Source organism: Anomalospiza imberbis, chromosome 3, assembly GCF_031753505.1.
Source record: "Anomalospiza imberbis isolate Cuckoo-Finch-1a 21T00152 chromosome 3, ASM3175350v1, whole genome shotgun sequence".
Taxonomy (NCBI): Eukaryota; Metazoa; Chordata; class Aves; order Passeriformes; family Viduidae; genus Anomalospiza; species Anomalospiza imberbis.
This window is the reverse complement of record NC_089683.1, coordinates 55190750-55204193: the sequence shown is the minus strand read 5'-3', so window position 1 is coordinate 55204193 and position 13444 is coordinate 55190750. Positions and strand designations below refer to the sequence as shown.

Sequence of the window (13444 nt, the reverse complement as noted above, 5' to 3'; positions counted from 1 at the left end):
GATTTTATTCTAATCAGAAGTGACTTTTCCTAACCAGGAATGACATTATAACAAGAATTATGTAACAAATACTTGAACCATTCTGTAAATCCATATACTTCACTGATGTCATCAGAGACAAAATCCTTAGAACCTCTCATCCTGATTTAAAAACAGTAAAATAAAGCCAGCTCTATCTCCCTTCAAAGATAAAAAGCAGAAAGCAATTGCTACAGTCCAAGAGACTGTAGCTCATCCAGAGCATGTGTAAAGCTTGTGTATGATGCCACAGTAAATTGTATACAGTTTAAATGCATATTTTTAGCTTCCAAATCTCTTACCATGTCCTATATAACATGGTAAGATTCCTTGTGTTGTCTTAAGTAATGTTTCAGTTTGTCTCATATAATCACATTAAGATCTGTTCTTATAATGTATAGGAAATTCACTAGTATATGAAGCTATTTATAAAAATTGTAATTAACTGTATTGAAAATGGCTACCAAAGGGCATTATATTCACTTGTTATCAGCTCAGACTTAGAGGATTCCAGTAGCATTTTCAAACAGCAGCAGTCTACATAAAAAATGCAGTCAAACCATTTATCTACATAAAAATTTTGAGGTAAGCTTAGTTGGCAGCTCTGGATCTTAACCAGTATCTGCAGAGACATGCTTATATTTCCGCTTTATGATGTTTTATTTGATATTTTCATTATTTTTTCAGCGTCTTCTCAGAATGCCTTGTAAAAGCATAGTTTTCAGTTATTTTACGTAATTAAACCTGTAATACACAAATCCATTCAAATGGCCTTAATCAGGAAGTAATTAGTTCCCTTGTTTTTTCCACATTAAAAGATTAAAAGTTTATCTCAGCAGGGTAGAAGATAAAAATGGCAGTTAATGCTGCAGCCTTGCCAAGAATGGAAAATCAAGAACTGAAGAACCTTGGACCCTTTTAGGCTTCTTTGTCTTAGTACATAATGCACTCCCTCTTGGAAACAATGGGGAGAAAGACTAGTCTTGAATTGTTATAAATGTTGGAACAGATAAAGATTTAAGTGCATTCATATGCATCTTAGACATGGGGAATTGTATGCTTCTGGCTAGTGCCCCAATGAACATCCTCTCTTAGGGAAAAGGGGAAAGATGTTTTTAAGATTTAGGTTTACTACTCATTTCCTATTCTGATTTGATTGATAAGGAATTAAATGAATTTATTACCAAGTCTAGTCTGTTTTGCTCATGAGGGCAATTGGTGAATGATGTCTCCCTGTCCTTAGCTCACCTATAAGTTGCTTCTTACATCTCTTTCTTTTGTCCAGCTGAGAAAGGGGAGTGTCTTTGTTGGGACCCTGGTATCAGCCAGGGTCTGCTCACAACAGCTCACTGTTCTGTTTGCTAGCCATCTGAAAATTCTTCAGTTTTGCAGAAACACATTTAGAATGATTGTTGTATTCTTCAGAACCCAGTACTGGATAGTGCCTTAACATATGTTGGATTGGATTCCACTGACACAGGTATTTCTGTGCAAGTGTTTCAGAAGAGGGAAACAAAGTCAAAGTCAAACAGCTTGAACTCTTGCTTGCCCATCTGTGCCATCCTCAGTACAAATGGCACATGAATTACTGGGTCTGCTTGAAAGAAGTTGATGCTCAGCAAGCTGCTCATTCTTTGCAAATTCTCAAATCAAGAAGCTTTGTCTGCAATAATTTGATAGTTTTACAGAGAGAGAGAGAGACAGAAGGCCATGATGGGTGAGCATGTATTGCGACATTACATTGATCCAGAAAACAACTTCAAAGGCCTTTCCAGAGAAGTGGGGACTGGGAAGAGTTTCTTGCAGTGATGACTGTTTGCTTTATCAGCAAGGATGGCAGTGGACCCTCAGTGTTGCAGTTGATGGTCAGATTTCAAAAACAAAGTACAAGCAATAGGGTTAGATGAGTATGATCTTGAAGTCTGAAGTTACTGAAGGAAATTCAGGGATGTAGAAAGGATGGGATGTCTTCAAACTCACATGATGGTGGTACAGAATCACAGAATCAACCAGATTGGAAAAGACCTTGGAGATAATCAAGTCCAACCTATAACCTAACACCACCTTATCAACTAAACCATGGTACTAAAAGTGTCACATCCAGTCTTTTTTTAAACTCCTCCAGGGACAGTGACTTCAGCAGCTCCCTGGGTAGCCCATTCTGGACTTTCTGATAAGGACTTCAACACTTATGGTACAAATACACATACCTAGCATTAAGAGTACTTATGACTCTCTTTCTCACCCTTTTCACAATATGCTTCTTCCCCCAGTCATTATATACAGCAAACATCAACCTATATAATTTTATAAATGACATTGTAAAGAAACTAGAGTCTGAATGTAGGCTGTTAAAACTTTTTGCTGTTGGGTAACAACTCTCCAGTCTTCTCAATCTTTTTTCACTTGATATTCCCTTTTATACACCTTTGAGATACCTTCCCTAACTTTGAGGAAGAGCAGCTGCTGTATTGGTACCTCAAAATATAGGAGAGGCAGTAGAAGTGGGATGTATAGCTTTTACTGTAAGTAACATTCTAAGGAGAGATCTGAGAGGTATTCTACATGACCTATAATGGCTTCCGCTTTCAGCTTTTTCTACAAAAAATTAAAATTTAACAAAGATAGCACCAAAAGATAAGAGTCCCAGATGCTTAGTCATACTGTGGAAAAATGTAATGGCTATCAGCATTACTCCAACTGCAAGCAATAAATAACATGCATTGTTTTAAAGATCTTTGAAGAGTTTACAGTAGAATCCTTTCTTGAAGAGCACAGATTATGTACTGTGAACTGAAGCTGAAGTACAATAAGTAGCTTCAAATTATCTCATTAAATACTTAAAATAAAGCCTTTTAAACTGACTTTGCTCATATTTCCCTTTCAGACTTCTATCACCAGAACAGCCTCCCAAAGCGAAGTTTCTGACCTTGGGTTCCAAGTTCCGCTACAGTGGCCGTACGCAGGCGCAAACAAGACAGGCCAGCAACCTCATAGACAGACCAGCTCCATACTTCGAACGCACTTCCAGCAAACGTGTTTCCAGAAGCCTTGATGGAGGTATGAAATTTGAGTTCTTTTTTCAGTGTTGTGATTACATTATGTGTCTTCACTTTGACCTGACCAACATTCAGAAATGTTAACATTACGGATGGCCAGAAGGTCATTTGACAGATTTGTGAATTTCAATTTTTAAAGCCACTTTAGGTACTTGTCAGTGTTAGGTGACCTAAACATTAAGTTCAGTCACCGCCTATATGGTATGGCACTGCTGTGGGTATATGGAGTTCACTATATTGGGCATGTAGCATCTGTGTACACTACTCATACCTTCTTGAAGGCACAGGCACACACTACAGGCTCTTAATGAAATCATTTGGTCAGTGGTATCTTTTGAGATCTGGGTTGGTCTGAGCTTCTCTAAACAGAAAAGGCTGAATGAGTTGCTTCTTAGAGTTTTCCATCCTTTTGTTCAGTATATTGCTATCCTAGTATATTTATTCAGTACTTCAGTGTTTAAACAGTTTTGCGTTCACTTTGAATAGCTAAAGGGTTTTTTTCGTCATTACTGGTATTTGGTCTTTTTGAGCAGAAATACCTTCTGGTTTCCTTTATTGGAAACAGGCATTCTTTCCAAAGGCAGGTACAGCAGCACTAAGTGTGAGAGATGTAAAAGCACATGTCTTACTCAAAATCACTTCTGCAATAATATATTATAGAAAAACACTTCAGCAAAATAACATGAAGCTTGACTTAGATTCAAGCATGCACAATGTCACTGGAATAAAAGTGAACCATGACAGTGATGTGAGTTTAGCTACAATTGAGCTGTCAACTTTACCTTATTTTCTTAAAAAAATCTTTTGCATAGAAGAGTTTTACCTCTGCAAATATTCACTCTCTGTACTATGATGAATGAACAAACTGTGATACTTGCTTGGGAAATCTACCACGTCTTACCTTCTGAGAACTAAATTAAAAATAAGAGGCAAAAACTTCTTGCACCAGTATGGCATGTGATGACTTCTTGTGGCAACAAAAAAAATGCATCACCACATCAATGTTACCAAATCTGGTTTTGTTCCTCTTCTTCTTTTGGCTAGAAACAATTTGAATTCTTCACAACTCTCAACAGTTTTATGATCAAGCCTCTCTGGCATCCCTTGTGCATCATCTACAGAATACAGGCACTCAGGCATGTGTGTTCAGGCCCTAACTTTCACTCTTACAGAAGCATCAGGGTAAAAATTTTGAGCATGATGAAACATTGTTCTGAAAGCAGCTTTGCACAAAAGGATCTGGAGACTCCTGTGGAACAGGTTGAACACGAGTGAACATGAGAGTGTCAACTGTGTCCTGGGCTACATTAGCAAAAGCGTAGCCAGCGCATCAGAAGAATTTACTGTTCCTCTTTATTCAGTACTTTCTGAGACTGTGCCTGAAATACTGTGTTCCTCTTTGGGCTCCACAGTACTAGATGGGCAGTGACATATAATAATGAGCCCACTAAGGAGCAGCAAGCTGGCCGGAGGGCTGGGGGCCTGTGATGTATCAGGAGAGGCTAAGGGAACTGTGGTCCTTCAGCTTTAAAAGGAGAAGGCTGTAATGAAGTATTGCTGTCTACAGCTACTGACAGGGAACCTATAGAAAAAACAGAGCCATGTGTTTCTCAGAGGCACCTGGTGATGAGGCAGTGGGGTGTGCCTGCAAGTTGAGACACAGCAGATTTCAGTTACAAGTGACAAATTTTTGCTTGTTTAAAAAAACCTTGGAGGTACTTAACTGGACAAGCCCTTGAGCAGCCTGGTCTAATTTGACCTTCTCTGAGCAGGGGTTTGGACTAGCTGACCTCTGGATGTTCCTTCTGACCTAAGTTACTCTGAATCATCAAAACTTACTTGTGGAACTTGTGCAATGTATACCCAAGAAATGCTGTATTTGCCACCCACAAAGGGATCAGAAGTTTAAGCTGCAGAACTTAGAGAGGCTCCCACAAAGCCTTACATCCCAAATGCCACATTTCCCATTAGCTGGGCTTGGCTTCTTAGCATCTTAAATGAGTCTCTGGTGTGAAGCTTAGACTTTTCAAAGGAGGATGTTGCTCAAAGGTACTCCAAGAAGCACCTCTTCCTCTCAACTTTAATGGAGGCATTATATAACATTACTAAATGAATTAAGATTGTATCAAAGTTGTATTTATTAAAACTCCCTCATTTAATGAATTCTCTTCTATTTCATTATTCCTATTTTGATTAAGCCAGTCATCATGATTTAAAAAACGAGCCATCCTTCTCATTAGTCCTGTTAGGCTGAGTCAAATAAGAGGAAGATAATTTAAGGCCTTTTACTCTCTTGTGCTTTGACTATATTCAAGTATACATTCTTAATATTTCCCCCTTCCATTTTTTGCAAGTATATAGGGAGGAAAGTTCTTACTTTCACTGAGTTGTTTGTGCAGTTCTGCTAAAGTTCCAGTGAAAAATACTGTGACAGTTATATGCATAACTATTTCTAGATTGCATTAAAGTAGTCCTCTTAAATAGTGAATTTCCACAAAATTCTCTTTCATATTTCTCTCTCTTTTTTTAATGGTGATTTTTACACCCAAAAGAGCAATACCTTCGATTTATCTTCCAAAACTAATCAAGAAATTGATAAATACTTGTCTGATACTGTGAGGGTCTTTTCCATACATATTAAGTGCATGTTTTATGATGGGGTGCTTTGCTGTTCATACCAGTGCAATGGGAACCACAGACCTTTTGTAAAGCCAAGAAGCTGAAAAATACTGTCTCACTCAGAAACTAGCCTGTATTGATCATTGCTGACATAATCATAAAGTGTTTTTCCCTAAGAAGATTTAAAACCAAAATGTTTCAGCTTATCCAAATTAGCTGAAATTATTTTGTTCTCTAATAGCTCCCATGGGTATTTCAGACCAAAGTCTTGTAAGAGACTTTTCTGGTCCTGGAGGGCAGGCTGCTGGAGATAAAATTATTGATCTTGAAGCTGCTGGTCAGGCCAAGTTAAAAGAAGGTGGCAGAGAAGAAGATGAAAGTCCACTCAAAACTCCACAATTAGAATTGACTCAGGATGGAAAGGTATGTCTGACTTTCACATCAAAATTATTTATTCATGTGAATGTGTGCATCCATGTGAGGTTATTTAGTGTCTATCTGTTCTGAGTATCATATAGAACACTATATTAAAATATTAAAGGAAAATTGCCAAGTGCTTTCCGTGTGTTTAACTTAATGTAAGCATATGTAAGCAAAAGAGAATACAAACTTCTAAATGGCACTGACCTGGAGTTTCTTTTATTGCTGTAAATCTATTTTAAATGTTCAATAAGCCGTCATGAGTTATTGAAAAAATGTTTCAAAGGGTAAATAATGCTTGATTCACTTCCTTAATTTGTTTAGACTTGAATAGAAATGTTAATGTACCATGGTTATGTACACTCTACAGAGTTGGGTATATTATTATTGAGTTTTATTACCATAGGTAACAATTTTGTTTTAGTAGCCATTGCTGAATTATTTCATCCTTGAAAAACTTATATGTTGACTAAGGTATAGATTTCTGTGAAAAGTTAAGTACTGTGATCTGTTCCTGTTGCAATTGTTTGTCTGTCTTGTTTGTTTGAGCTACTAGGGGAATAGGTAAAAAAATTAATCTATATTTTGTATGATTTGATGTAAAATTTTCCTCCCTAAGTGCCAGTGCTGCTCATTCTCCCTTGGAGATCATTTCTATTTCAACAATTCTCCAGAACTTATTTTAATATTTAAAGAGTAATTTTGTCCTCAAACATTTTAGCAAGTTAGCTACCCATTTTATTCTTGGTGAGACTGCTGAGTTTCTCTCTGCAGTTCATATGTTCCCACTGCATTCAAGTGTAGGAAGAGAACAAATACCACAGCTGCATTTTTTTGTTTGCTGGCAAGTTGAAATAATTTTGAAGTAGATGAGAAAAAAGGCACACACAGTTTCTTTATGGGAGAAAAATGGTTAAATAAATTACAATGTTTTGCCTTTGGGCTTGGTTAAATGGTAATTCTCCCTTGTTCTCAAAGTGGTGTATCTTTCAATATTTTCACCAAAACAGTGGTGGAGGGGAAGGCAGTATTTCGGGAGGTTGTTCCAGGAAGCTGTTCAGTACGATTTTGTTACATATGCTTATTCTGTGAACAGCTTTTCCTCTTTGCCCTAGTGCAGATGCTTCTTTTCCTTTCTGATTCTCTTTAAGTCTTAGAGAAAACAGTTATAAACCCAAGAAGTGCCAGCTTGTCTTTCGTGTACTGCACTATCCTCTGACCTTTCTGCCAAAGCTCTGAATGTCTGCTTCCATCTGTTTTAAGTGACTACTACAGTTCAAAAGTGCATAGTTCTTTACAGCCTGAGAACAAAACATTTGTAATGGGTTCCTTTCATAATCCACAGAAGTAAACAAGTTGGCTGCTTGTAAAACACAGCGGGATTTTTATTTCTATTGCATTAGTAAAGCTATCCCTTCTTCTAAGTAAAAGTTTTCACTAACTAATAATTTCTCTTTTTTCCCCTCTTCATGTGCCTTCAAACTTGCATTTTTGTTGTGCTTACATTTTCCACTGTGCACAGAATGTTTTTCTTCAGCTCATTCACGTACACCCGTCATCACTGCCCATCCATTCTGTGTCATCCCATCTCACAAACTTGTCACCTGTCCCCGAGATCGACATGCTTTCAGATATTTCAGAGGAAGATCCCTTTGAAGAGCCCCTCCTTACCATTCCAGACATTTCAGAGTGCAATTCCATGGAACAAACATCAGATCATAATAAAACCAGAACAGCTTCACCAATTAATACCTTTGAATCTATGAGACCCCTAGCTAGTCGAGGCTCCCCTGCTGTTGAGGGAAGAATCCATACAAATGACTACAAAAGCACTGAGTTGTGCGTGTCATTCAGCTTCTTCAGATGCCTTTCTTTTAGTTTCCGTTCGTTGCTTGATGAGGATGGCTATATTACTTTTCCTAGCCTTCCTGATGTTTGCATTTCTTTCCTCCCACCTGGCCTTCAGCACTATATTCCTATTACCTCTCCTTCCTTCATCCCCTCTTTTCTCCTTGTCTTTGTCCTGCTTCTGTCTGCTTTCCAGTCTATTCCTTTTTCACTCACATTTTCCCTTCCTCTCGCTCTGTCCCTCTGCTACCTGGAGCCTAAGGTGACTTCCTTTAGTAGCTCTAATGGCAATGACCTGAATGACAAAGCAGAGGAAGAGGAGGTGTGTAATTTTGCTGCTTAAATGTTGACACTTCCACATTGCATTTATGCTTGTTGTCACAAGGCTTTCTCAGTTTTGCACACTTCCTAGTTTAGAGGTGTGTCTGTGTACATGCCTGTAAATACATATATCAATACACAATTGCACAGGTGTATATCTATATCTTTTTAGCATTTCTCATTTGTGAAAAATTGCCATTGTGGGATTTTTAGTCAATAGATAGCTTATGGTTTTTCTGCCTAATTTCCTACAGCATGCATAATCTCATTGAATTCCACAGATAATGAGCTGCAGGTGGACTTGCATTGTAGTTCAAAATGTTAATGAGGACATAAAACTGAATACTGAAAGTGCTCTGTGTAACAATCGATATGTTATTTGATACTATTTGCAAGTTCTATTTGCACTGTCAATTGGTTTTAAAATGCCTGTCTCCCGCATGCATTATCTGGAATGCACATCTCTGAAGTTCTGTTTAGATCTGAAAAATGAAATTCCTAAAAGCTGAATTCAGAAAACTGAATACTTTAAAATATCAGTGTTTTGATTTCAGATGTTTCAGCTCTACAAGGGTGTGTGCAAAGCTGAGTCTGTCCAAGGCACTTTTTCTTTTTTTACATGCTTTGATTAATCTCTAGCAGCAGTTGAGACTGATTTCGTTCATTAGCTGGGATGGCAGGTTATGTCAGACTGTGTCACTGAAATCTGAGCATTCTTTGGAATACACTGCTAAAATGTACAGAAGTCTCAGTCACACCAGTATGTGCTCTGATCATCTGGAATGGCTGACATACTGCCTCCTTTCCTTATGTCTGCTGCAATGTTACAGCAATACCACTAGAAAAAGGTCTTCTATTTTGATCCTCAAAGAAAATATTAAACCAATTATTATAGAATCAAAATGGAGGAGGATCCATTTAATGTTACATTTAACAAAGTTTGCGAAACCGATGTACATATTAAAGACTTGCTGAATATGACACAATGCCATTATAAAACCAGTCTAAGTATAAAATAATGAAAAACATGACTTTGGGATTTTCTCAATTTTTCCGTAGCCTAATCCAATCAATAATTTTTAGCGTAGTTACAGAAAATACAGATAAGTCAGAAATTAATAAAAATGTTATATGTACCATGTCATTCACACAGAATCCAAAACGCAACAGTATGAACAGTAAATCCATCTTCAAATTTATGGATTTGCACAGTGTTGACATGTAAATCTTTTCCTAAGATTGCCAGTTGATATTTGTACTTGTGGAGAGACAGCTAGAAAGTGGTTCACTTTTTAAAGAATGCTGTCCCTTAAAGCATTCAGAATACTTGGAGATGAGATGTGAAGATTGGCTACAGAAAATTACCAACAGAATGAATTGCAGTTTAAAAATAAATATATTCACTTAACAGGGGGTGTATGTGTATATGTGCAAACAGTTCATCCCAATACAACAACATTCCTAAAATTTAAGACAGTTTGTAAATACAGTGTTTAAGCGTTTGACTCAAACCCTAAACTCTTTTCCCAAAAGAACTCCTGGATTAGATTCCATTTTTCCATAAATTTGTTGCAGAATTTAAGTCGCTTACCATATAAATTATGTATATCATTTTTGTTTGTTACTCATTCTTAAATTTTCACCTGGGAAACAATAAAAAGTGCAGCAAGAAAAGGACACAGTGTGAAACTTCCATTTTTCATGCCACTTATGCCAAAAATTACTTCAGCCATTCTACAGCAATGTAGGTGCAAGAAGACCCAAGTCGCTTAATTTCAACATCTGGGGCCGAAAAAGTAAAGGTCTGTAAAATCCAGCACACTTTGCAGCATTTACAAAGAGGTGAAGCCTCTGTGTTAGTCTGTAAGCCAGCGTTAACACTTCCTTTTCTTGACAATTTGTCATGCGCTCGCACAGGTGGAATACGAAGAGGAGGAAGCACAGCAGAAGGTGCTTGGTTGTTCTTTTACAATTGAACCTGGCTGTGGCTGCCTGCCTTGTTAGCACCCTAAATTTTCTGTGGGTTTTGTCTGAATGGTGCCTTTTCACCTCACCATTTTATTTCCTTTATTTAACTGTCTGATTGTAAGGGTCCTTTTTTATTTACTTGCTGGTCCATTTTAAGTTCTTTATGTTTTGTTTTGGTTTTGTTTTCTTTTTGTTTATGTGGTTCAATTTCACAGATCAGTTCCTTGAGAGTAGACGGGGAAAATATTTATGTCAGACATAGCAATTTAATGTTGGAGGTTTGTATGTAATACAAAAAGTGCTCTCCATTCTCACGGGCTGCCAGGCTGCATGGGATGGGAGGTCACCTGCAGGCTGTTACGGCCACGCTGCATGAAGTGCATGGGGAAAACTGGCTTGGAAATGTTGCATGTTACCATTATAGTTTCTGAGTTTAAACAAAAAACAAACAAATGCAAAATACCCACAACCAACCCTCAGCTTGAACACTGAATGTAAATTTGTGTATTTCTGCTAAATGTTTTCAAAGTGGCAACTGGGAATGATAGCCCTATTTAGATACAGCAGGCACATGGGTGCAATTCATAATTCTAAATGGATTTTTGTACATTGTACCTCAGTGTTTGCATATTCAGATGAGTAGGGTTTCCAGCTTTTGCCTGTTTAATCAACCTTCCCCAAATACATTAGCTAAATAAATAGAGTTAGTAAGGGGAAAGCAGTAGAAGTATAGAAAACTAAATCTGGTTCTGACACTGGTTTTAGGAACATTGAAAAATGATGCAAGGATCAGATATTCAAAGGGAATGTTTGGATATCTTCCGAAATATTTGCTGGTTGTTTTTTCCTTTTCAAATGGAAGTAAATTTTGCTTTATGAAGGTTGGTTTTCATTGCAGATGAGCAACAGCAAAGAGCTTTGAACAGTATGTTCATGTGTAGTGCATTGTCACTGAAGTAGAGATTTTTATTGTAAGAATTTTCATATAGATTGCTGATCTCAATTATTTTATCAGAGACTGTAGTTATTATTAGTATCATTTAACTTGTGGTTAATAACTTAAGCTAGTAACTGAAGCTATTTTAAAAAATACTACTGCTGTCTTTATTTCACTCATCCAGATGGGGCTATAAATAATTCCCTTTGTCACAAAACCAGTTTTTTTGAAAATCATTGGTTTTCTTCAGTAACAAGGCGATGTGTGGATCGCAGTAACACAACTAATGTTTTATGGCTTTTTGCAGCTTTTTGATCACTATTGAAACTTTGCTTGTGTATAACTTACTGAAGCACTGAAAGTGTGCATTGCATAATTGTGCTTTGATCAAGCCCAAGAAATGTGCCTTGTGTCAAGCCAAGACAGGTCTTAAAATAATGACGGGATTGTTATGAGCTTCAGTTGTATAACAGAATGCCTTTGGCATAAGATTTTACTTCACTCAGGAAATACAAACTTTAGGGGGACATATTTAATGTCTCATTTGTTAGTCCAGGATGAAAAGTGGTCCTGTGACAATACAAACGTACAGAGTTGCCGGAAGGGGAGAGGTTCAAATGTTCAAAATGCATGCAGGCTTATCCACAAGGTTAGGAAATAGATGTGCAGCACCAAACCCTTACTGGGGCTGAACATGCAAGTGAAAAGAAATTAGAACCTAAAGAGTTTGGGGTGTGGGTTTTTCATGATTTAATGTGGAGCATCTTTGCATTGCAATCACTGACAATAAAATCCTAACCTAAATGGTAGATTTTAGAACATTCTGCTAAAAAGTATTTTAAATCCTTGAAAAAAATCCAGATTCTTTACCTATATAATTATTTCTGAGTACATTATTTTGACAAAACTTCCTTAATAATTGTCTGCATTGATAATATTTCATTTCAATCTGCAGTCTTTTAGTACTTTACTAAAAATGGATCTGAGGCTTAAACTTGAATGTAACTATAGAATACTACTGAAAAAAAAATTCTTGTGTTAAGAGTGAGCATAAGCAACATGGGCTTTTCTTGAGACCTGACATTCTGGAAGGAGGACAAATTGTGAAAGCAGGGTGAAATCTGCTTCTCCCACCAAATTCCAGCTATTGTATTTAGAAGACAATGAATTCTCAAGAAAGTTAGGCATATATATTTTTGTCCAGTTGCTAGAGCAGTTACATTTTGGCATAGCTTCTGAACCTTACCTCTGCCCTGTAGCTGATACAAAGTGAAAGAATACCTTGTAATTACTTGATCCAAGGTGCTGCAGTTTGGCCTCAATGGTCATGAGAAAATCCAATTCATGCTGTGGTGTCCCCTTTGGCACTGATCTATGGAGGTGCAATTTAGATCATTTTCTTGTTACTGGCATTCACAAAAACTATTCTTACTTGTCTAACTACTGTCAGATTCTTAAAAGTAGAATTGGTAGGTAACAGGTTTTAAGTCTTTAAATATACCTTTCCAGTAAGTTTAAGCCTGCATGAGAGGCACAATGAGTTGTCTCTCTGAAGCTAAGTAGGTATTAGCCACTTGTATATTTGGCCTTGTAGTATTGTATTCACAGATGTAAGTATTTTTCATAGAGCTTGTAATATCAAGAAAAATGCATTTTTATGCTCATTGGGTTAACCTATCTTTCTTACAGCTACCTACAGTTGTTAGCTGTGCAGTATCGTAAACATTTGTCTGTAGTTACAAATTTTAGGTGAAAACAAACAGCTCCTGGAAAATTTGGTGGGAAAGTAGCTCTTTGCAAAAACCACATACAGCATTATTTTCCTTTGCTTTAAAATATGGAAGAAATAATGTACGAGTAAGACCTTTACTACAAAAACAAAACCAGAAAATCTTGGTCCCTTATAGTATTAAACATTTTTATTTTGAGGCACTATAGAGGAGGTCACCATTTCACACACAAGGCACTTTTCTTGGTTTGGCTGCTTCTATTTCTTTTTTTAAATCCAGTTAAGTTTGCTTTTGTTGTCGTGTTTTGTCCTACTTTGTTTTATGTTGCGGGTTGCTAGGACCTGGATAAGACCCAGGACGACTTACTGAAACACCAGGCTAGCATTAGTGAGCTCAAGCGCAATTTCATGGAATCCACACCTGAACCACGCCCAAATGAGTGGGAAAAGCGGCGTATCACACCTCTGTCCCTACAGACACAAGGGGTATGTCACTGCACACACCTGTCTGCATGCCTTTCCATA

At 37.3% G+C, this 13444-nt stretch overlaps 1 protein-coding gene across 29 annotated transcripts in view; it reads left to right on the top strand.

Annotated features, from left to right (window-relative positions):
- EPB41L2 (erythrocyte membrane protein band 4.1 like 2) overlaps positions 1 to 13444 on the top strand; it is a 132151-nt gene that overhangs the window by 105264 nt on the left and 13443 nt on the right. For 9 of the 29 annotated variants that reach the window (XM_068184444.1, XM_068184451.1, XM_068184442.1 and 6 more), the window contains exons 12-16: positions 2906 to 3078; positions 5938 to 6119; positions 7639 to 8286; positions 10203 to 10235; positions 13259 to 13405. In XM_068184444.1, coding sequence (XP_068040545.1) covers positions 2906 to 3078; positions 5938 to 6119; positions 7639 to 8286; positions 10203 to 10235; positions 13259 to 13405 — 1183 coding nt within the window. Of the gene's footprint in view, positions 1 to 2905; positions 3079 to 5937; positions 6120 to 7638; positions 10088 to 10202; positions 10236 to 10468; positions 10532 to 13199; positions 13406 to 13444 lie in introns of those variants that run through there. The other 20 variants (XM_068184464.1, XM_068184461.1, XM_068184463.1 and 17 more) reach the window with 10 other exon arrangements.